At 45.7% G+C, this 25,177-nt stretch overlaps 1 protein-coding gene across 1 annotated transcript in view; it reads right to left on the reverse strand.

Annotated features, from left to right (window-relative positions):
* The window catches only part of LOC140389809 (ubiquitin carboxyl-terminal hydrolase 13-like), a 194,329-nt gene extending 169,369 nt beyond the window's left edge, over positions 1–24,960 (reverse strand). The window contains exons 1-2 of the mRNA XM_072474348.1: positions 24,670–24,960; positions 9,934–10,059 (exon numbers count right to left, since the gene is read on the reverse strand). Coding sequence (XP_072330449.1) covers positions 9,934–10,059; positions 24,670–24,780 — 237 coding nt within the window. The 5' untranslated portion in view covers positions 24,781–24,960. The remainder of the gene's footprint in view (positions 1–9,933; positions 10,060–24,669) is intronic.
* Positions 24,961–25,177: the final 217 nt, after the last annotated feature.

Genomic DNA, 25,177 nt, shown 5'->3' on the forward strand with positions numbered 1-25,177 from the left:
CTCTCGGAGGACAAAGAACAATTTCCCTTTGAATAGGATGCCCCTGTAAGAAAGCAGCTTTAATATTGATCAGCTTGCATTCCCATGCATTTATGGCTAACAGAGCCAAGAGGATCTTCAAAATAACCTTTCCTGCTGTAGACGAAGCACCTTACATCTTGGTCACCCAGGTTTTCTTCAAAATCTTGTACCACCAGCCTGCTTTGGCCTTAAGTTCCATCAGGAAGCACCTTTTCCATGCTATCCATCTATCTGGGACTTCTATGTACATCCCAAATTCTTTCCAGCTTTGCAGTTCCTGCTGTTTTTCATGATTTATTAATTTATCATCTACGATCTCTCAATCATTTGGGCTTCTGCTCTTTCTAGCATTCCTAATCTGTACATTATTTATTGACTTAAGCTGCACCCTCTATCCTGCCTTACATCTCTCATTGCCAGACTGCTGCTGCTTGATCTCCCCTTCCTATCGAGATGTTCTTTCAACAGTCTTTGATCTTTTCCTATGGGCATGTCCACCGCTAGACGTATGGTCCAAATTGACACAGTGTTTCTGTGCTCTCCATTTTTGAACTTCATGTTCCCAATCCATGGGCCTAACCTTCCTTTTATTTTGTATATTCAATCAATCTTTATATTTTCCGGTGGCCTTACCTGCTGTATCAACAATAGTTGCATCCTTCCACTGACTGGCCCCTTCTGGTAAGTATGTCACTTTAGTGTGTCATGGGAGTGTCCCTTTGTTAAAGGTTTTGTCTTATCACATGGCTTCAGTGATGTCATTGTGTGGGTAAAGCTGGGTTCTGGCTCTCTGGGTTTTGAGTTTTCACTATCGCTTTGAGCTTTGGACAACAGCACAGGTTGAAAGAACTGTCTTTCTTTATCTTCCTTTTAAAAGCTGTTCCAGACTGCTTGGTAACCTAAAAGAGATAATTACTTTCTGGAAGGAATTCAAAACGTTTGGCTGCTATGGACTCAGACAGAAAGTTTTGGCCTGTCTCTCTATTTTCATTTTTAAAGAGTTTTTTCAAGGAAGTAACTCACTGATTATAGTTATCTGATGATTTGGTAAAAAGGCTTTTTTTATTTATGGGATTTTGTTATTGAATTGGAAAAGATAAGGGGGAATTCATTAAGGATTATACGTAAATTACTGTAGTTGGTTTGGTAAAAAGGATGTTTTTGTTTATGGGATTTTGTTATTGAATTGGAACAGTTAAGGGGGAATTCATTAAGGGTTATACATAAATTACTGTAGCTGTGTGGGCTATTTATGTTTGTAATTGATAAAACTTCTTGCTGTGTGTGTTTATACAAATGTTAACTAAATTCTTAGAATAATGCTTGTTTTTTTTTATTAAAAGCACCTAAGAAGTCCGTTGAATATCACCTGGAAGGAATGGTCATCTTAGCCCAAATCAATAAAAAGTTATAGGTCAGGTGGACTCCAGAATACATTTTGGAGTTGATAAACCATGGCCCATAATAAGTGTCAATTTTTGGCAGTTGTCCTTTCGGACAAGTAGCCTCATCAGGTCAGAATTACTATGTTCCCCTTCAGAAACACTGTCACTTTCCACAATCTGGTCCTCATAATTCTGTGACACATGTGTATGAGAAATGCCTGGTTCCTCAGCATGTTCAATAACCTTTTTGATTCTGCAAACTTGCAATCGGTGCCCACTTGTAATCTTGATAGGTGTACCTGAACTGTCTGGTTTCAATGCTGCAAAATGATTGTTTTACCATCTGTACCTATAACCTTTCCTGGACCTTTCCATGCATCCTTTCCTGGACATTACCACTTATTAAATCCATCTATTTTATAGTATACTGCATAACCCTGCTTCAAAATAGGTTCCGATGGCCGTACATTGTGCCTCAAAGACTTCTTTGAGATTTCTGCTTTAAGGAATGCTCTTCTGCCCGCTTGCAGAGCAGTTAAATGCTCAGAAAAGGTAGAGCTATTCGTAGCCCCTCAGAAGCTGGAGGATGATCATTCATGACTGAAGAAATTTTGGGGTTTGTACCAAAAACCAACTAATTTGGACTGTAACCCCCTACCATCTGGACGGCTCATGCTAAAGCCAAAGTTAATTTACAATCTGGCCTATCTGCTAAAATTTCATGAAGTATTTAATCTATCACAGCATGATTTATCTTGCACACCCTGTTACTAAATGGGCTTTCTGCTGCTGTATTCATAACAATTATCTTCATGGTCTCACACATATCCCAAAATTCATAGTTAGAAAATCCACCCCCCCCCCCCCCCCCTTGCCATTATCAGTGAGTAACTTTGCCAGTGGCCCAAGTCTGGTCACTATCCATTTTTCTACGATGTGTTCCACAATTATCTTCTTTACTACATATGATCATCGACTGACTAAACCTAGTTGTCAAGTCTACAAAGTGTAAAATTAAAATGTTCTTCTTTTTATCCCATACCTTAACATCCATAGCCACAACTTCATTAAAATCTGTCGCCATACTCACTATGGGTTACAATTCTGTCTTCTATACTTCTTATCACATTTATCACTCATCTGTTCTATAAGTTTGATGTATTAAAGAACAATACAGCACAGAAACAGGCCCTTCGGCCCTCCAAGCCTGTACCGGTCATGGTACCACCCTTGGTCTAAACCCTCAGGACTTCCTTGTGCTGTATCCCTCTACATCCATCCTATCCATGCATTTGTCAAGATGCCTTTTGAATGCCGTTAATGTATCTGCTTTCACAACCTCCCCTGGCAGCGCGTTCCAGGCACTCACCAGCCTCTGTGTAAAAATCCTGCCTCTTACATCTCCTCTAATCTTTGCCACACAGACCTTAAACCTATGCCCCCTAGTGACCCCTCCACCCTGGGAAAGAGTGTCTGCCCATCCACTCTATCCATGCCCCTCATAATCTTGTAGACCTCTATTTGGCCGTCCATCAACCTCCGTCGTTCTACTGAAAACAGTCAGAGTCTATTCAGCCGCTCCGCATAGCTAACATCCTCCAGACCAGGCAGCATCCTGGTAAACCACCCTCTCCAAAGCCGCCACATCTTTCTGGTAGTGTGGCGACCAGAATTGTGCGCAATATTCCAAGTGCGACCTTAGCAAGGTTACAAAATTGTAAGTCCACAGTTTTTTCAAATGCGATGGTCTTGTCATTTTCCATGTCAAATTTCATATGAGCTTTTTCATCGATTGTTGGCACAATCATAAAGGTTTTTTGCTGGATACAACTTCCATGCGAATAAAAGGATTCCTTCCAGTCATCTTAACACAGCATTTCTTCTCTTTTAGCAATTTAAGGCTATCATCCCAAATCTGAAACGCGTGCATCTTTCAAATTCCTTAACCTTGTTCCAATATTTGTCACTTAGTCCAGGTAACATCTCAACCAGTCTACTGTCAAAGAACAAAGAACAAAGAAATGTACAGCACAGGAACAGGCCCTTCGGCCCTCCAAGCCCGTGCCAACCATACTGCCCGACTAAACTACAATCTTCTACACTTCCTGGGTCCGTATCCTTCTATTCCCATCCTATTCATATATTTGTCAAGATGCCCCTTAAATGTCCCTATCGTCCCTGCTTCCACTACCTCCTCCGGTAGCGAGTTCCAGGTACCCACTACCCTCTGCGTAAAAAACTTGCCTCGTACATCTACTCTAAACCTTGCCCCTCTCACCTTAAACCTATGCCCCCTAGTAATTGACCCCTCTACCCTGGGGAAAAGCCTCTGACTATCCACTCTGTCTATGCCCCTCATAATTTTGTATACCTCTATCAGGTCGCCCCTCAACCTCCTTCGTTCCAGTGAGAACAAACCAAGTTTATTCAACCGCTCCTCATAGCTTATGCCCTCCATACCAGGCAACATTCTGGTAAATCTCTTCTGCACCCTCTCTAAAGCCTCCACATCCTTCTGGTAGTGTGGCGACCAGAATTGAACACTATACTCTAAGTGTGGCCTAACTAAGGTTCTATACAGCTGCAACATGACTTGCCAATTCTTATGTCGATGTTCATCTGCTGCCTAATATGGCATAATTGAAGATCTCTGTGACCATCACCGAACTGAAACTTCTCATCACTAAAACAATGCCTTCTCCTTAGTCAATATCTTCCTCTTGTTCTTCCTCTCAGTCTTCTGTCTCGTGTTTGGCTTCAAACACCCTAATATATCACTCAGGACAGTTCACTGCACAATTAAATTTTGAATCTCACTTAAAATACCAGTTGACCACACCCTGGGCATTCCTGGGTCCATTTTTCTGTTGAAATTTCACAATTCACTCCTCTTGCCATAATGTTAAAGGTGTTTCTGTCCTTGTTATTTTAGTTATAAATCTTTTATATAGACGCTTACGGCCTGTTTCTAAATCACATTGCCATCCAGTTAACATCGTGTCTCCCATAATCTGTCTTATTGCTGGTCGGCCCATTTGTGTCATGAAGGCTGCCTGGGAGGAATGTTTGCCCAGGAAGAGCCTCTGACATTTGTCCTAACCGGGTGTGTCTTTCTGCAAATGTAACTCCCGTCAAAACCAGAAACCTACCCACATTTGTAACTTTATCACAGCTCAATAACTTGAATGATAGCACTGACTGAGGAATTTCTAGACTGAACTTTTGTAGTCTTGTATGCAGTATGCTAAATTCCACGATACACTCTTCTCAGAGGTATCCTCTGAATTTCTAAATTTGTCATAATCTGACCAGGCCTCATCACACTCAATGAGTCATCCTTTTTGTAAATCTTATCCATGAAAGTCAATAATGTATTCAAACTTTCAGCTGAGTTTAAATGCTCCGGCACCAATTCAGAAAATACTCTTACTTTGCTTTTGTACGGTAATGAAGGTGCCACGGTCATTCCTTGTTTTTCTTGGTCAAGGACTTAAACCATGTCCATATGGTAGTTTCATTCTTCAATTGGTCGTAGGGTTGGCACACATGAAACAATGGTGGGTAGTCATACCCCGAGATTGTACACTTGGATTCAGTCATCCATTTTCCAAGTTACTCTAAATCACTCTTCAAAGTTAGAATTCGGAATACAATCTTTCGTCCAAAGAAATTTTAGTTGTAAATCCTTTTTCCTCACAAGCTGTGATGCTCCTCTGCTGCTGCTCACGTCTCACTTCTGCCTATCTGCTGCCAACACATTGAATCTCCGGCTCATGCCAGAGTGAGGTTCTGCGCTAATTTCCTTTATCCCTTTGCTCTAGAGGGGGATTAAGGGCGACGGTCTAGAGTTCATTAATCATGCCCGAGTCCTATCACTGTGAATGAAACAATCGGACTGAGAGGACCCAACCGTCTGGCAGGCAGGGAGACCCATTGAGCACTGCTGTGTCCAGATGGGGAGAAGCACTATGCCACTGAGAGGTTGGCTAAAAGATTTTGAGGCATTAAAGTTGTGAGTGACAATAATATTTAAGTTAGAGGCAAATCAGCATGTGACAATGGTCCCCAGCTGCTAGTGCCTAACTTCACCCATACCCATACTGTGCCCCGACAATTCCTTAGAGTTCCGAACCCTCCCACTACATCTAGGTGTTTCCCCAGGATGAACACTAGAGGTAGAGGCAGCCTTCTGTTTTCCATGCCTTGTTGCTGGAGATGTCCTTGGCAGGTGTTCTCTGGAGGGCTGGGTTCTAGTGGGCCTAGTCTGCTTTCGGGTGGCACTGGTGCTGTAGCCCTGTTTTGCCCACTGCGCCGGTCTCAGGTAAGGGGGTTTCAGATAGACTGGGCAGTCTCTGGGTCTACTGGATGGAAGGCCCCGGGGTGTGCTCCAGCAGATCCTCCCCCCTCCGGGTGCTTGGGGGCTCCTGGGTTAATCCAAGTGATGGAAGAGCAGCTGGGGTGAGCTCCAAATGACTCAACATCATCTGGCGCTTCCAACCCTGGGAACCCACCATCGCCAGCACTATGCAGTTGAAGCCCTCAGCCATGGCTCTCAGGGACTGAGCCATGCTTCAGAGATCTCCTGCCATGGATCTGACCTCGAGCCCCAGGGTTTCCACTGCGGACGCCACCCTTGCAGTGTTAATCTGAGTGCCACATATTGCCAACACTATCTCCTGTGACAGAAGGCTTTGAGGTCCCTCCATCCAGCCTTGCAGTTGCAGGAGTGTTGCTGACGCAACCTCCTGGTATTCCTGGCTCTGCCTTTGCATCCTTTTTATTTTTTGAAATAAATTTAGAGTATTCAATTCTGTTTTTCCAATTAAGGGGCAATTTAGAGTGGCCACTTCACCTACCCTGCATATCTTTTTGGGTTGTGGGGGTGAGACCCATGCAGACACAGGGAGAATGTGCAAACTCCACACAGACGCCTTTGCATCTTAAGCATCTTAGTGATGAACATGTCCAAAGGCACGGCACCTGGCTGGGGCACAGCCGAGCCCTGGGATGCAGCAGACCTCCATCTGTCCGATCCCTGGGAAGTTCCTGCCTCGACCAGATGTGCATCAGAAGCCGTGTGGTGTTCACCAGAAGCCTGTCTGGTAAGATCACGTACCGAGGACTATGTCTCCACACTGGTGGATGGTGAGGGTGATAGTTGCGATGCACCTTTGGTGTCCTCCTTCGACGTCCTCTACGAAGTCATGTTGCGAATGGGCAGTGGGGTCCTGCAGATGGATAGGCCAAGCTGATTGGATGATGTGCCTGCAAGGCAAGCATGATACATGGCCAAGTCAATGGTCTGGGATTCACAGAACGCACTTGAACTTGGTCATGTGGATGAATCTGCAGTGGCCCCTCACATTTCTCTAGCAGGCCCACCTCGCTCTCTGCACAGACCCACACCTGCTCCTCCCCTGTGGTCTCCCGGGCTCTCTCCTCAAAAGGAGTCAGGATCTTTAGCCCAGGCATTCCACCAATTGCCTTCACTCGCTCACGGCGGTTGTGAATATGATAATGCTGCCGGAACACAATTGGGGAGGATGGCAGCTGGCCGCCTGGCGGGTCAGACGTTGATGAAAACTGGCATGTGAGGAAATGACGCGTAAGCACGGAGGGGTTGTGAGGGGAACAATACGAGGGAGTGTGAGGAAGCTTGTGGGAGGTCCAGTGCTGGAGCCCTGCTAGGTGACAGCATGTGGGGTCGAGGTTACATTCCGTGGGCTGACGGCAAGGTGGAGATCAGAGAGGATACCCTGGCAAAAGGGAGTAGGTCCTTCATCTTTTTGCAGAATTGCACCTCTCTCCTCTTTTGGAGGGTGCACCAGTGCTCCCACCGTCTCCCAGGCGGTGTTTGTGATCATGCTGGAGAGTCTCCTGCCAGTCTGATGATAGATTGTTCCCCTACACTCCTCTAAAGGCATCAAGCAGACGGGTGAGGTCCCTCTCCAGTGAAGCGGGGAACAGGCTTCTTCGCTACCATCCTCCTGGCTTGATTGTGAACAAGTGCTGAGGAGCTGTCCCCTTGGTACAACTGCGCAGTTGCCACCCCCCCCCTCCCCCTCCCAGGGGAGGCGAATCAGGCGCTTTGTGCCACAGGCGTGGCATTTTTCATGCGGTGAATTTTTCATTTTCCAATAGTGCCTAAAAATTGCCGATGGGATTCGCGCCGGTTTTCACACGTAACTGACCCTTAGCCAAATTTTGGGCAAGTTCTGCCCTATGCCTTTGACAGAATGTGCTCCAACAGGCTATGATATTTTTTTTCCCTTCCTGGTATTATTATTCGCTCTCCCCAATACTTTCAAGTTCTTCTCTCCAAGCTTCACTTTTCTACCGCTCTCCAGTACCAAGTTATCAAGCCTTTGATGTACTTTGTCTTATTTTTGCATGCCACTCTGCTTTTGCCCTGGTCTTCAATCTTCTTTGTGCTTTGCCATACCTTCAACCATTCCACACTCCTTCAACCATCCTCAAGTTCTGGATGCTCCTCTTAATGCCTTCACTCAGGCTGAGTGCATCTGATTTGCAACATCTTAGTATTTCAAAATCTTGGACCTGAAGTATGTATGGAATTCCCAGCATGAACTTACTGGTACTTTCAAAATTCCTGATTCCATCAGCCTTCTTTCTTACTGACTCATCATATTTTGTATTTCTTACATTAAATGCTCATCTCAAAAGAAACTCCATTGTGTTACACAGCAAAAATCAAAGTGTCGGACCTAAAATATTAAAAGCAAATTACTGCGGATGCTGGAATTGAAAGACAGAAAATGCTGGATAATCTCAGCAGGTCTCAGCATCTGTGGAGAGAAAAGGGAGTTAACGTTTCAAGTCTAGGTGGCTCTATGTCAAAGCTTTGTCATCCAGACTCAAAACATGGGCTCCCTTCTCTCTCCACAGATGCTGTCAGACCTGCTGAGATTATCCAGTATTCTCTGATTTTGCTGCAAAATATTACGTTTAAATGATCAAAGATTAAAGGAAAGCCATTTAAATAAACACAACGATACAAATCTATTAACAGGTGTAGAAATTAGCAATAAGGAACATAAGCAGAAATATTACCAGCTTCAATCAAATAAACCAACGCAATGGTGAACTCTGCTGAAAACATATCCAATGGAAAGATAATTACGGTCAACTTATTTTTAAAAAAATATGTTGACTGCTTTCAAGATGTTGTTTAAACATCAAGTCATGGGCAACTTGATTAGTGAGCAAATGTTGCTGGAACAAAATTATAGGCAATTAACCCAGGGTACTTCAGCAGCACTATATTGGCTGTCAAGCATATCCCAACAATTCAACCAAGCGTAATAGCAAACTCAAAAATACCTCTTAGATTTTCTCCCCACCTCCAAGAGATTCTCCCCCCTCTAATACCTTTGAGCTACCCTACATGGTGTATTTTTTGCCTGCAATTACTCCATCCCAAATGCTATGCTCATCTACATTGAAAAGAAAACAGTTTGTGGCTCATTCCCAAAATCCAATGAAATTCACCGGACAGAACTTCCCTTCCCAGATGGGATTCCTTAATTTCTGGTCACTAGAAGAATATATAATGTATCCTTAATTAGGGCCTTTAAACAAAATATTAAATGATCAATCTTTTGAAATGTACATAGAGTAAAGCCTTTCCTTGTTAAAATGGTGCCTGTTTTCAATTTGAAAATATGTTAGGAATTAAGTGAAAGAAAATGATTACATTTCCTTACGTGTTAAGAAGACTTGTTTCAAGAGGAATGGGTGAACTATTTGGTTTAAAGCAGTGATCTTTTGAAAGGGTCAGCTAAAATAACACGTTACATTCAAGTACAATTTTCAACCCAATTTAAAGAAAAAGAAGTTTGAATTGCCAAAGATCCTAGAACAGCCTATTCCTTTTTTTTTAAATTTAAAGTACCCAATTCTTTTTTTCCAATTAAGGGGCAATTTACATCTATCCTGCACATCGTTTTGGTTTTGTGGGGGTGAAGCCCACGCAGACACAGGGAGAATGTATAAACTCCACACGGACAGTGACCCGGGGCCGGGATTGAACCCGGTCCTCAGTGCCGTGAGGCAGCAGTGCTAACCACTGCACCACCGTGCCGCCCTAGAACAGCCTATTCCTAATATGCAAACACAAGTACATTGACCATCACCAGCTTCGTCAGAGCACTACCTTTATTTATTTTATTATTTTAAATAAATTTAGAGTACCCAATTAATTTTTTCCAATTAAGGGGCAATTTAGCGTGGCCAATCCACCTAGCCTGCACATCTTTGGGTTGTGGGGGCAAAACCCACGCAAACACAGGGAGAATGTGCAAACTCCCGGACAGTGACCCAGAGCCGGGATCGAACCTGGGACCTCAGCGCCGTGAAGCAGCAGGGTTATCCCACTATGCCACAGCACAGAGCACAACCTTTATGTCACTTCCACATAAGCATCTTATTTTTTTAATCAAAGTTGTTTTATGAAAGATGGCAAGTGTCAAAAATAAACTTTCTTGGATGTTACTGATACCATTGTTACCTCCTTTATGGTTCTCTTCAGATGCATGTAGACACATTGCCCAGTTTTGCGATAATGTCTCTCTACATGTTCCCTTCCAAACCCAAGAAAAGTACTCATGCACACATAAAGGCCACCTTCAGATTCCTGCAATTTAAACAAAAGACACAATTGGTTTAATCTTAAAAGACAAAAGAAAATAAATGAGAAAATTAAAATTTGGAGCAGCAAGGCAAATAACTTCAGTGTCATATACAGGCTAAACTCCAAGCTATAATTCAAATGATATATATCATTTTGCAAAATCATAAAAATGGCATTAAACCACATTCAGTTTACTTGCTGATTAAAAACATACCAGTAATATCTTTCTGTCATGACCAATGTCATTTTGGTATACTGATGGGAGAAGTTTTATTATGCAATGTCAGTATTGCAAGGTTGAGCTAATCCAACACATGTTTCTAAAACCCTCTTCCCAAGGTCACCAGTATCACAGATGCCAGTCTTCAACCTGTTCTATTCACCCGATGAGATATGAATAAAATGCTGAAGTTACTAGATACAGAAAAGACCATGAGGCCTGACAACATTCCAGAAACAGTTCTTTTGTTCAAGAACTAGCCGTGCCCCTAAGTAAGCTGTCCCAGCACAGCTGCAACACTGGCATCTGCTCAGCAGTGTGGAACATTGCTCAGGTATGTCATGTTCACAACAAGGAAAAATCCAACCCGGCCATCTGTCTAACCTCAATCACTTGCAAAGTGATGGAAGGTGTCATCAGCAGTGCTATCTCGTGGCACTTACATAGCAATAACCTGCTCACCAATGCTCAGGTCGGCTCCTGACCTCATTACAGCTTTGGTCCAAACACGAACAAAAGAGCTGAACTCAAGAGGTCAGACAATAGTGACTGCTCTTGACGTAAATACAGCATTTGACAGAGTGTGGCATCAAGGAACAGTAGAAAACCTTGGCCGGGATTCTCCGATCCGAGTTTATCCTGCCACCGCTGCCATGGAGAATGGAGAATTTGGTGCTGATCCAAAACACCATTCAGCGGGACCGGAGAATCCTGCCAGAGTGAATGGACAGAGAATTCCAGCCCTTAGTCACTGAGAATCACGGGAAAACACAATTACCTGACACAAAGGAGGATAACTGGGGTTGTGGGAAGCCAATTATCCTAGTCCCAGAATATCACCCAGGAGTTTCTCGGCCCAACTATCTTCACCTGCTTCATCAATGACTTGCCCTCCATCATAAGGTCAGTAGTAGAGATGTTAGCTGATAAATGCACAATATTCAGCACTTTTCACAACTTCTCAACTACTGAAGAACTTCATGACCATAGACAGCAGGACCTGGACAACATTTAAGATTGGGCTGATTCATGAGAGAGTTTAACCATCACCCTTTGACATTAAAAGGTATTACCATTGCCGAATCCCCAACTATCAACATCCTGGGGGTTATCATTGACCCAAAACGGAATTGAACTAGCCATATAAATACTGTTGCGATAAGAGCAAGTCAGAGGCGAAACCCTGGAACTCCAGCACTGTGGGTGTACCTTCACCAGGTGGACTGTAGCAGTTCTAAAAGATAGCTCACCACCACCTTCTCGAGGACAATATTGCCAGTGATGGTCACATCCCAATAAAAATAATAAAAGCAAATGTAGCACTTTTAAAGGATTGACAATGGAACTAATGTTGACTGTGGATATTTAGTAGATTAATTTTAAATATATTTCTAGTTAGTATGCATCTTCAGAAAACAGTTTCACTATTGTTACACAGAAACTTTGGTTATATAAATGGATACAAATCAAAAAAGTAGTAAATACATAGGGTCTTCTTTGTAGCTGAAATGCGGAACGTATCACTGGGTCACCTTGCAGAATTGCCGGAATCACATGCATATTCAGTGTTGCAACATGTTTTCTGTGTTTGTTAATGAGAATCCCTCTGGCCACTGATTTAATCTTTCTCTCATGTAAGGGCCCTTCCTGCATATTCCCTTATTTCTCCTTTCTTCTACTTTGCTGTTGCACTTTTTTATTCAAGGCATTTTCAATTTTTTTATTAAAAAAAAACAGGAAACATCCATCTTCACCCACACTTGCCATAATAAAAAAAAATGCTTCAACACCTTAACACCTCACATGCCCCAGTTTATACATAATATAAAACAACGATAACCCCAAACACAACACTCCACCCCCACCCACCCCCCAATCTCTACCGGTGACGAACAACCTCCACCTCGCAAAGAACCCCTCCTCTGACCCCCTAATGGCAAATGTTATCTTTTTCAAATGTAAGAATTGCGCCAAGTCACTCATCCACCTGCTGCTTTGGTCAGCTCCCGAGTCTGCCACTCTAACAAGATCAGCCACCGGGCTATCAGGGAGACAAAGGCCAACATATCAGCCTGTCCTCTGCATCCCCGGATCATCCGACACCCTGAATATCGCCACCCACGGGTTCAGGGCCACCTTCCCTCCCAAAATCTCTGACAAAACCTCCAAAAAAGTCTCCCAAAACTCCACCAACTTTGGGCATGACCAGAACATACAAATTATGAAGGGAATAGATAGGATAGATGCGGGCAGGTTGTTTCCACGGGCGGGTGAAAGCAGAGCTAGGGAGCATAGCCTCAAAATAAGGGGAAGTAGATTTAGGACTGAGTTTAGAAGAAACATCTTCACCCAAAGAGTTGTGAATCTATGGACTTCCTTGCCCAGTGAAGCAGTTGAGGCTCCTTCATTGAATGTTTTTAAGATAAAGATAGTTTTTTGAAGAATAAAGGGATTAAGGGTTATGGTGTTCGGGCCGGAAAGTGGAGCTGAGTCCACAAAAGATCAGCCATGATCTCATTGATTGGTGGAGCAGGCTCGAGGGGCCAGATGGCCTACTCCTGCTCCTAGTTCTTATGCTCTTATGTTCTTATGTTCTTATTAAGTGTCGTTTTCCGGCCCCCTTGAACACCGCTCACATTTATCCTCCACGTCCGGAAGAAAATGACGCAACTGTGATATTGTCATGTGCGCTCTCTGCACCACAAGCGAAATTGATGCTTGTTTCAGCATAGCCGGAAGCTCCCCCTTATTAACTGAATCATTAAACATTTCCACTAGGAAAGGCCCCAACTCAGTAGTGAACATCTTATAGAATTCTGCTGAAAATCTATCCGGGCCCAAGGCCTCCCCCCGCCCCAACCCCACCGCGGGTTCCATCCTGTACAGTCCACAGTAGGAGGCCTCACACACTTCATGCACCTTCGCCGGCTCAATGACGACCCTGTCTGCCCAATTTACCACAACGCCACCTGAACTGGTACTTGAGCAGTCTACTGGCCTTCTCCCCGTGCTCATAAAACGGCCTTCTAACCTGGCGCAACTGCCCCACTGCCTTCCCCGGAGACAAAAACTCAAACTCCATCTCGAGCTTCTTCCTCTCTTTCAGCAACCCCTCCTCAGGGGCCGCTGATATCTCCGATCCACTGCTAAAATGGTCTCCACCAACCTCTGCCTATCCAACCACTCCACCTTATCTCTATGCGCCTTGATTGAAGTAAACTCCCCCCCTAATTATCGCCCTCAGTGCCTCCCACAGCACGGAGGCAGACACCTCCTTATTTATATTAAGTTTCACATCAGTGCATATAGACACCCCTAACCTCTCATGCCCCTTATCAACAACAATCCTCCATCTAGCCTCCATTGTGATCGCTGGAAACCCCCCCTTTTTAAAATAAAATATTTTTCTTTGCCAAATTTGCACCTTACAAACAGGAAAAAAAAGAGAAACAACAACAAAACAGCACATCGACTCACAGGTTAAAATCAAAAAGCCAATAACAAACAAATCCCCCCTCTCTCCTCCCCCTTAATGTTCAATGGCAACCAACTCTCGAAAGTGCATGATAAACAAACCCCATGAATTGTAGAACCCCTCCTTCGCCCCCCTTCTCCAGGGTCAAAAGTTGTAGCAGGTCCCTGGCCACACCGAGGCACAGGGCGGAGAAGCAGACCTCCACCCCAACAGGACCTGCCTATGAGCAATCAGTGAGGTGAAGGATAAAGCGTCTGCCCCCGCACCCGCCTTCCACTCGGGCCAGTCCGACACCCCGAAAATGGCCTCTCGGGGAACCGGCTCCAAATCCACATGCAACACCCCCAAGATGATGTTAAATACCTCCCTCCCAACACCTTTCCTGCTTCAGGCAGGACCAACATATGTACATGGTTTGCGAGACCCCTCCCACACCGTTCACAAACATCCTCCACCTCCTTGAAGAACCGGCTCATCCTCGCTTTTGTGACACAACCTTCAATTGTATCAGCCCAACTTGCACATGTGATTGAGGCATTCACCCTTCGCAGCACCTCACACCACAGTCCCTCTTCCATCGCCTCCCCCAGCTATTCCTTCCACTTAGCCTTAATCATCTCCAGGGTCACCCTATCCTCCTCCAAAATCCTCCCATAGATCGCCGATACCACCCCCCTCTCCAACACCCCCCCCCCACCCCCCCCCTCCCCCCCCAACCAACAGTACCACCTCCAATAGCAAGGGGACCGGCGTTATCGGGAAGGAAACGCCCCCTTTTCTACACACAAACCCATGATATGCAGTGCACGGTCCGACACCAGAATCGCCGAATACTCTGCTCAAACCACACCCGCCAACAGCGTCTTGTCCAAAACAAAGAAATTGATTCGGGAAAACACCCAATGCACATGCGAGAAGAATATCCCTTTGCCCTCAGTCGCCCAAACCACCACAGATGCGCTCCCCCCCCCCACCCCACCCCTTTCATAAACTCCAACAATTCCCTTGCCATCGACGATATCTTCATGTACTTGGGGCATGACTGATCCAGCCTAGGATCAAGAACGGTGTTAAAATCCTCCCCACCCCCATAATCACCAATGCGAGTCTATGTCCGGAATCTTTGCCAACACCCCCTTCATGAAATCCACATCATCCCAATTGGGGGCATAAACATTTACCAGCACCAAGGGCACCTCCCACTCACCATGACACATCTACCCAGAGTTCCCCACTATACCAGTCACCGAGAAAGCCACTCTCTTACTAGTCAACACCTCCGTCCCCCTTGCCTTCATATCCAACCCTGAATGAAACACTTGCCCCACCCAACCTTTCCTCAACCTCATATGACCTTTTATCCTCAGCTGCATCTCCTGCATAAAATCAATCAAATTTACCCTTGTTTACTCTTTAAACAAGGGTAAACGAGCGAAAATACGGGACCTCTTGGACGGTCCATTCAGAACCCTAACATTCTACGAGACCAGTCTGGTTGGGGGGCTCTATATCCCACCTCCCACCCCAATCAAGCCTATCCAATTTTCAATGGGATCCCCCAGGCTCCTAACTCGCCACCACCCAGGTCGCCTCAAGATGCCTACCGTCATCCTCCTCTCACCATCTCCACCAAAAAGAAACCTTCGACGGCAGTCACTCCCCCCTCCCCCCCCAAACAAACATTCCCCCTAGACCCACCCTCCCACCCCAAGTGAAAACAAAGAAACAAAAAGAACCTGAAAAACCAACCCCCCTTCCCCCCACCCCCCATAACCCAGCACAACTCCCCCTCCCAGTTTGCTTCCATTAACTAGCAAACCTGGTGGCATGGTGACCCCCATCCGAGACAAAGGATTTGCTTCCTTTATAACATGGCCCCCCCACCTCTCCCCACCAAACCCCACACATTTTAATATTCCCAACACCAACACCTCCAAACGCAGGGAGGAGAATAGTGCAAACTTCATCTTCAACATAATTAACAATACAGAGTGGGTAATACTAACAAAAACAAACTTAACAAACGCAAGCGAAAACATACCATCTCTCCCCTCCACTGAATAACATTTTCCCAGTCCAGGTCACAGGCACACTCAACCAGAATCCAAAGGCTTCAAAGTTGCCCCAGTCCATAATCCCTTAAAAAGTTACTCGCCTCCTCCAGCATATCAAGGTAGTACTCCTTTCCCCATGTGTGACCTACAAGTGAGCAGGGTACATCATCCCAAACCATACCTTGTTCCTGAATAGGACCGGTGTATTTACGCAAGTCCTAATTGTTTTTCCAATTATGGAATGATCTGTCTGGACTGTATGCAGAATAATACTTTTCACACGTGACAATAAATCAAATCCAAATCCTTTACCCTAGTAAACCTGGCCCTTCGCTTGGCCATCTCCGCTCCTACGTCCTGGTAAATTCAAACCGTATTGCCTTGCCAGATGCATTCCCACATCTCTTTCGCCCACCTCAGAATCTTCTCCTTGTCTAGGTACCGGTGCAGCCTCACAATAATTGCCCGTGGCAGCTTCCCCACTCTTGGTTGCCTCCTCAACGACCGGTGTGACCGGTCCAGCTCAGGAGGGCGGTTGAAGAGCCCCCTCCCCCACTAACTTCTCGAACATCATGGCCACATATTCCGTGGTCTTCGTACCTTCAATAACTTCAAGCAGTCCCACGATCCTCAAATTCTGCCTCCTTGAGCAGTTCTCCAAGTCGTCGAACTCCTCCCTCAACTTTTTCTGACCATCTGCCATCGTCAGTATCTGTCTCCAAAGAGGCAATCCGATCCTCATGTTCGGTCCCCGTCTCCCCCACCTTTTGGACCGAAGCACTCTGCTCCACTCTCTCCAGGGCAGCCCGAATCTAGCACCCTCGCCAGGTCCTCGGAGGCTGCCTGTCTCTGTTTTTTAAACTCAGCGGCAAGCAATTCAGCCAACTGCTCTGTCAGCCATTGTGTGGGCGATGTGCGGGTAATGACACCATAGGTTCCTCCGCCATCTTTCCCCAGCTGAGCCACGCACATTCTCCTGGTCTGAAGAGTGTCGCTTGTTTGTCACACTCCTCATCTGGTACCCCTTCGACATTCCCCACAGAAGGAGAATACCACGTATTTCCACTTTTCCAACTGAAACTTCCCTGTAAAATGGGCAGAAAGGGCCAAAATATCCAAACTCAGCCAGCAGCCACATTGTGTGAGGCCAATAACTCCATGGCTGACACTGGAAAACGTTTGGTCCATGGATGATTGATGGGCACCTCATTTTAAGGCAAGCAACCTGTACCCTTAATTCAAACAGATGAATCAGGAAGGCTGTGCTGATTTAAACTGGTGATTGCAGGCTGGCCGGCATCAGTGAAGGCTCAGTCTGATTGATTGACTGGTGGCCAATGAATTAGCCCAAAAGGCCGTGCTCTGCCCGGTAACACTTGGTGATTGAATCTGATCCCAGAGTCTCAAGGCTTGAGTTTGGTTTCAGTTTTGAGTCTGGCAGCCCACTGAAGAGATCCAACTAACACTCTCCAAAAAAGATCCAGCCAATTTCTCTCCAGAAGGCCACTGTGAGGGCTGATTCTTCCTCCAGCAAGCCTCTGGATTCTGTTCTTTTGGACTGCAGAGGCCTGAACATAGACTATAAGCTGTCACTTAGGGCTGGAATTGACCGTGCACTAGCCTGGTGTGTTGTTTAATTCATTATCTATATAAAATCTATATGTCGCTATGTGAAAATGGTACATCTAATGCACGTTTCCTTTATATCATGTTTCAGAAATCATAAGCTGCCTAATTCAAATTACTTGTGACATTTTGCTTCTTAAAACATGGAAAAAAATATACACAATTATTTGGCATGTAGGGAAAAAGCCCTCTTATAACAAATAATACTACAGTCACAAACTCTGCATGCGGCTCCTAATTAGTCTGTCCAATTTAACTGCTTGTCCGATATCAAGTACCAGATGAGCAGGAAATTCCTCCAATTAAATATTGGGAAGACCAAAGCCATTGTATTTGACCTGTTAGGAAAACAAAGGTAGTTTTGATGGATTTATATTTGTGCTGGTAAACATTAGAAATGAGGTATAGATTTAAGTGTGTATAATGTAGTGCTTCTGTGCATGGAACGGCAATTATTACAGTTAAATTCATGCTGGACAAAGGTGTTTGTATTTGTAGGGCTTGATTTTAATTCCACCTGTGGTTCTATTGTGCTTAGAATGGGTTACAGCGAGAAGAATAAATAGTAGTAGCAGTCATTGCTTAGCAACTGCAGTACTTGAAAGGCAGAAAAACTTTTAAGTCTTAGTTTTAGCTGCACATATTGCATGTGGAGACAGCACACTGGGGAGTGAACATCTCTCAACTCTGCCAGGAGAAGTTATACAGGACAAGAGAGTTGCAAAGATGCAAGCTTCCTAAGGAACAAGTTACAGTCCAGATAATGAGGAAATTGGGACAAAAAGAATATTTCAGACGGCTGGAGTTAAGAGAATAGAGACCAAGGTATTGTTCAGAAGAATTCAAAGAAGAATAAACAAAGTGTTCGGAGTTAAAGAGACAATTTCAGTAACTAAATTTGAAGTGGGACAGCAAACTTCAGTGGTAAATGAAATGTTTGATGCCATTTTCTAGTGTCTGAGAATCAAGTATTAAAGCAATTGTGAACAGTTTGTACAGCAGTCAAGAAAAAGAAATTCTAAAGGGGGAGTTGAAAATCCTGGACTTGATTTGCTGTTAAAAGTAGAGCAGAAGCTCTGTTTAAAAGTGTAATTTGGAAAACGTGGACTGGATTTCAGAATGCAAACTGCCAAGGGAAAGCATTATTATGAGAGAAGATTTGAAAGCATGTTTTTGGGAGTAAAGTTTGTAAACTCTTATGTGACAATCATCTGGAGGGATCCTGACTCACAGACACTAACTTGGGTTCAGAGCAGAGTGTATGTATTGATCAGAATCATCTTGGATGCTTAAAAGGGATTTTGTGTTTAAATAAGACCATTGTAGCTTAAATATGTACTTTGTAAACCATGTTAATCCTAAAACTTGTGTGTAATTGTTAAGCTAAAGGGGAATAAAGCAGTATTGCATTATAATCCAATGTTTTCATAGTTAAATGTTTTTGTTGAACCTAATTAGCGGTACTGTGACTCTGGTCCTCCAAGCTTTATAAAATAAGTTACGGTCTTTTGTGGTAGGGTTCAATTCTGGAATCTTCACATCAGTTATAACATCAACTTGGATCGTAACAGATCCTTGCCACAACCCACCAACTTCTCCTCTCTCCTTGATAATTGTCTACGGCTGAACCTCCTTTCGGGGTGTAGAATTAGGAGGTATAGTTTCAGAACAAACGGTTGTCAATTTAAGATGGGTATGAAGAGAAATTCATTCTCTCAGATAGTTGTGAATATTTGAAATTCTCTACCTAAGAGAGTTCTGGTAGCGGAGTCATTAACATTTTTTGAGGCTAAGATGGACAGGTTCTTGAACTGTAGGGAAGTCAAAGATTATGAGGAACAGGAAGGAACGTGAAGGTAAGGCCAAGATCAAATCAGCCACCATCTTAGTGAGTGGCAGAGCAGGCTTGAGGAGCCATATTGCCTACTCCTGCTCTAATTTCCGGTGGTCTCATGTTCAAATTGGTCATAAGCTCGATGGTGCATTTGACCCGGATTTGTGCTTTTGACCACGTTTGTTCCATGACTAAGATGGCTATTTCAATCTCTGAAACACCACAATACTTCCTGCACTATTGAAACACTCATCTATTGCTGCGGCCTTGACTATTCCAGCATATTTCTGCCTGGCCCTCGACATGCTACCCTCAGCAAAATAAGTCATTCAAAACTCTGCTTCCGGTGTCCTAAGTGGCACCTGTTTACCCACCAATCCTGTGCATGCTCACCTAAATTGCTTAACCAGGAGCCAATGTCTTGATATTAAAACTCTCACCCTGGTTTTCAAATTTCACCCTCTACTCACCTCTATCTCCGGCATGCCCACAGCCCGGAGATATCTACCCACCTCCAATTTGGACCTCTTTAGTATCCGCAATTTTATTCCCTCCATCATTGTTGGCTATACCTTCAGCTACAGAGGCCCCAAGCTCGAGAATTTCCTCACTAAATATCTCTGCCTCTCTTTTTCTTTTTTAAAATGCTCCTGAAAACCTACCTCCTTGGTCAAGATTTTGGTGATCAGCCATCATTTTGGTGATCAGCCATAATATCTCCTTAAGTGGCTTTATTAACGCCATTGTGAAGCAGTGAACTTTTAAGTTCAAGATTCTATAGAAATATAAAAGTTGTTATTCCCACAAACCTAGCTAATGTTTTATTTTTCAGCAGTATTATAACACTATTATTACTCCTTATAAAATTTAGAATTCAACAGTAAGCAAAGTTAGCAGAGATATATGATTTGCATATGGAGACATCATACTTTTTCCAAACAATATTGGACTTCAAATCAGGTAAATGATTTTGCCATATATGTACTATTTAATATCAATTCATACTTTTGATTTAATTCGGAATTTGATTCTGAATATTTCTATTTTCGAGTCTATTTGTTCAGTTTTTGTAGTGTGTTTCGTCCAGTGTAATCACATTTGTGGCAAATAAGTATGGTTTCTAAATCATTTTATATGATCTTCCAAACCCTACTCCTTGGTGCCAGTTTTGTGCCAACCTTTCCCACCACAAGTTCTTACCTCCCCATTTATAACAAAAATGTGTAAACTTGTCACACTGTCAGCAATCAACTTTGTGCAAATAAAAATATTTTATTGAGAATAGATGCCATCTATGCTGTAAAGCTTTTCAACGATTTAGCAAAAAAAATAACATAATAGAATTCTTTAAGACCTCCCACTGCAAAGTCACAGCAATGTATATTAAATTCATGTGGTTTGCCCTCAGTTCTTCACTACTACAAACAGAATTGCATGTTCAGCACTGTTTTCCCTGGTGACTGGAATTATGATTTACACATTGAGGATTAGTGGGTTTGTAATGGACAACTCTCCCAAGTTCTCGGCTCTCCTCCAATGCTTGTCTCTCATATCCAGCGCCCTACTATTGCCAATGATGCCTTCAGTTGTCGCGACACTCAAGATCTAGAATTCCGTCCACAAACTTCTCCATTTCTTTATCCCTCCTTTGTTAAAAACCTCTTTAAAATGTAATTCCATGTCTAAACTTTTGGTTATTTATTCCAGCATCTCCTTGTATGACTCAGCATCAAATTTTGTTTGATGACACTCCTGTTCAGCAACCTAAGACATGTTACTATGTTAAAGACCCAATATTTATGAACGCTGATGTTACTGATGCTCCAAATGAGTCTCCTCCCACTTTGTCATCCAACCTGATCCCCATGTCTACGTGGGTTTCCTCCGGTTTCCTCCCACAAATCCCAAAAGACGTGCTTGTTAGGTGAATTGGACATTCTGAATTCTCCCTCTGTGTACCCGAACAGGACTGGAGTGAGGCGATTAGGGGCTTTTCACAGTAACTTCATTGCAGTGTTTTTTTTAAAAAGATGTATTTTATTACAAACATGATCAAAACAGGTTACAGCGAATAAACACCCCGGGAAACGTACCTGCCAACGATCATCAATACAGACTTTTACCCTTTTTCACCCCCCCCAAGACAAACAGCCCCTCAAATATGGTAACAAACATCCCCCATCTTTCCTCAAACCCCCTTGAAGAGCCCATTAACTCTTACTTTATCTTCTCTAATCGCAGGAAGTCGTACAGGTAACCCAACCAAGCTGCTACCCCCGGTGGCGATGCCGACCACCACTCCAGAAAAATTTGCCGCCGTCTAGAGAGACAAAGGCCACGACATTGGCCTTCCTCCTCTCCCCTCCTCTGTATCTTCTCTGAAACCCCAAACATCGCCACCAAGGGGTCCGGGTCCACCTCTTCCTCCACTATGGCTAAGACTGCAAACACTCCCACCCAGAATCTTCCCAATTTTCCACTCATTCTCGCCCAAGTCATGTGCACCACCTTAAATTGTACCAGGCTCATCCTTGCACAAGAGGAGGTCCAGTTTACCCTACGCAGTGCTTCACTCCATAGTCCCCAATTGATCTTCCCTCCCAATTCTGCTTCCCATTTCTCCCTGATCTTCACCACCCGCTTGTCTCCTTGCTCCCCCAGCCACTGTATATATCCCCAGTTCTTCCCTCCACTTCCACATCTGGAAGCAGCAGTCGCTCCAGCAGTGTGTATCCCGGCAACCTAGGAAATCCCCTCCAGACCTTTCGCGCAAAGTCCCTAACCTGCAGATACCTGAACACACTCCCCTTTGGCAGCTCTACCCTCTCCCTTAGCTCCTCCAGACTGGCAAACCCTTCCTCCAAATACAGACCCCTCACCTTGACCAGCCCCACTTCTCGCCACCTCCTGTAAACACTATCCATCCCCCCCGCTATCCATGATTCTCGTCCAGCGGTGTTAGCACCAACATCCCTTCCACCTAAAATGCCTCCTCAACTAATTCCATATCTTCACCATGCACTGCACCACCGGGCTCCCCGAATAGCTACTCAGAGCCTTGGCAATGCTGTCATCACCATATCCCTCAAACTAGACCCCTTACATGATTCTGCCTCCATCCTAACCCACTCTACCACTTCTCCTTCCCACCACTGCCACACCTTGTCCACATTCGCTACCCAATAATAATGAAGCAAGTTCTGCAATGCCAACCCCCCCTCCCCCTCCCCCCACCCCTCCCCCCACCCCCTCCCCCACCCCTCCCCCCCTCCCCCTCCCCCACCCCCACCCTCCCCCTCCCCACCCCTCCCCCACCCCTCCCCCCACCCCCACCCCTCCCCCTCCCCTCACCCCCACCCCTCCCCCCACCCCCACCCCTCCCCCACCCCCACCCCTCCCCTCACCCCCACCCCTCCCCCCACCCCTCCCCCCCCCCACCCCTCCCCTCCTCCCCCCACCCCTCCCCCCCACCCCCTCCCCCCACCCCTCCCCCCCACCCCCTCCCGCCACCCCTCCCCCCCACCCCCTCCCCCCACCCCTCCCCCTCCCCTCCCCCTCCCCCTCACCCCCTCCACCCCTCCCCCCCACCCCTCCCCTCCCCCGCACCCCTCCCCTCCACCCCCTCCCCCTCCCCCCTCCCCCTCCCCTCCCCCCACCCCCTCCCCCCACCCCTCCCCCACCCTCCACCCCCTCCCCCCTCCCCCTCCCCTCACCCCCACCCCCACCCCTCCCCCTCCCCCCACCCCCTCCCCTCACCCCCACCCCCACCCCTCCCCCACCCCCTCCCCCTCCCTCCCCCCCCCACCCCCCTCCCCCCCACCCCTCCCCCTCCCCCCCCTCCCCCCCCACCCCTCCCCCTCCCCCCCCACCCCTCCCCCTCCCCCCCCACCCCTCCCCCTCCCCCCCCACCCCTCCCCCTCACCCCCACCCCTCACCCCCACCCCTCACCCCTCCCCCCACCCCTCCCCTCCCCCTCCCCCCACCCCTCCCCTCCCCCACCCCTCCCCCTCCCCCCCCACCGCTCCCCCTCCCCTCCCCACCCCGCTGCCTCTGGAGAAGGGTTCTCCCCACCCTCGGCACCTTTCCTGCCCACACAAAGTCAGAAATGATCGTGTCCACTTTCCAAAAAAAGGCCTTTGGTTTAAAGATCGGGAGAGCTTGAAAGATAAACAAGAACCTCGGCAGAATATTCATTTTCACCACTTGGACCCTCCCCACCAACATTAAGTGCAGTGTATCCCACCTCTTAAGATCCTCCCTAGCCTTCCATTGCAGTGTTAGTATAGCTATGATGTGGCGATGCCGCCGTTGGACTGGGGTGGGCACAGTAAGAAGTCTTACAACACCAGGTTAAAGTCTAACAGGTTTGTTTGGAATCACTAGCTTTCCGAGCAAAGCTCCTTCATCAGGTGAGCTTAAAAACAGCAAATAAAACATTTAACCAGTATTTATAAGACAAATCAATTACTGGCTCTGGGTTCGATTTTATAGCGGGATGTGAGCACTTTCCATATACTCTGTAGCCACTTGATGGAGTACAACACACGCTCTGTACTCACCGTGATCACATTACACCTCAAATAAAAGAACACGAGATATAACAACTAAAAATACCACATACGAAGTGTTTACTATTCCAGAATAAATTGTTAATGAAATTGATTCACTTCCTTGTTTTTTTTAATATTAATCGGTACACACAAAATCTTCAGGACAAAAAAAAGAGCTGCGACACCCGAGCCCAAAATCTCTGTATATAAATAACTTGTCTCAGGCACTGTTGATGAACGCCAAACAGCTGAGTCACCTTTTACCACATTTTAACACTTCTGTTTTATCTAAATTAAATAAAGCGCTATTACTTCCGTGCCATAATGTCCAATTTACACGAGAGTTTAGAAGTTCTGAAACTTATTTTCCTCCATCTTTGGCTTTAACTGCCTTTCCTTCCAGAGGTAATGTTAACATCTTTTACTTCAGGTTTGCCTCACAGATCCTGTTTAACTTGAAGATTGCTCGTCTAAATACAAGTGACAGGTTGGAATACTAGTTGCCTGACTGCCGGCGACCGGCACACTGCCTTCCTCCTTATTTCGGTTGAAGTGACCAGGGTACACACACACCCTCCCCCCTGATATCCTTTCCGTTATATTCAGGTCCCGTTAGATTGCTGAGTTGGTGGCCCCTCGGCCTGTCTCTCTCACACACATTGTCCACTGCTTTCTCAAACAGCGTTCAGAGAAGCAACGCGGTCCAGAGCCTGTCGCTAAATCAGCAAGTTCCCAAATGCAGATCAGCATCGCAAGTTGGTGCAGTCATTCACATATCAGCATGAAACTTGCCGTCTTTAAACGAGAAAGCCTCCCATGTGCGCGGCCGGCCCGCCCCACCGCTGCCTACTTACTGGGGAGTCAAAGGAGAAGGCACATTCGCTCTTGTACACCCTGTCCCCTGATCTCGGCACTCGGATGGTTGGCATGTAGGGGACCAGCAGCTCTCCGATGTCTGCAGCCATGTTGACATTCCTAACCCAGAATGCTGTTCAGGGCAGACATTGATTGTGAAGCGAGCTGGAGCTGGGCGACCAGAGAGACTGCAGGACGGCAGACTATTTTTAAACCAGAGCCAACTCGTAGCCCTCCCTCCAGCCATCGGACCTCCTGCTGACGCTTTTGCTTGAAAAAATACCCGACCGGGGGGCGGGGAGTTAGGTAGGCAAGTCAGAGACCCGACTGTGAATGCCTAAATACCAACAATGTCAGTCGGTGTACCAACAAATCTGCCTGTACCTCCACCGCCCAATGTGGCGTCCCATCAATTAATCACCCAGGAGGTCAGGGCTAAGCAAAGACCCCATTATTGAAAGTGTTCATACTGAGATTTCACTTCCTTAAGAAATTAGATAACGGAGG

Source organism: Scyliorhinus torazame, chromosome 14 (genome assembly GCF_047496885.1).
Source record: "Scyliorhinus torazame isolate Kashiwa2021f chromosome 14, sScyTor2.1, whole genome shotgun sequence".
In the NCBI taxonomy this organism is placed as follows: domain Eukaryota; kingdom Metazoa; phylum Chordata; class Chondrichthyes; order Carcharhiniformes; family Scyliorhinidae; genus Scyliorhinus; species Scyliorhinus torazame.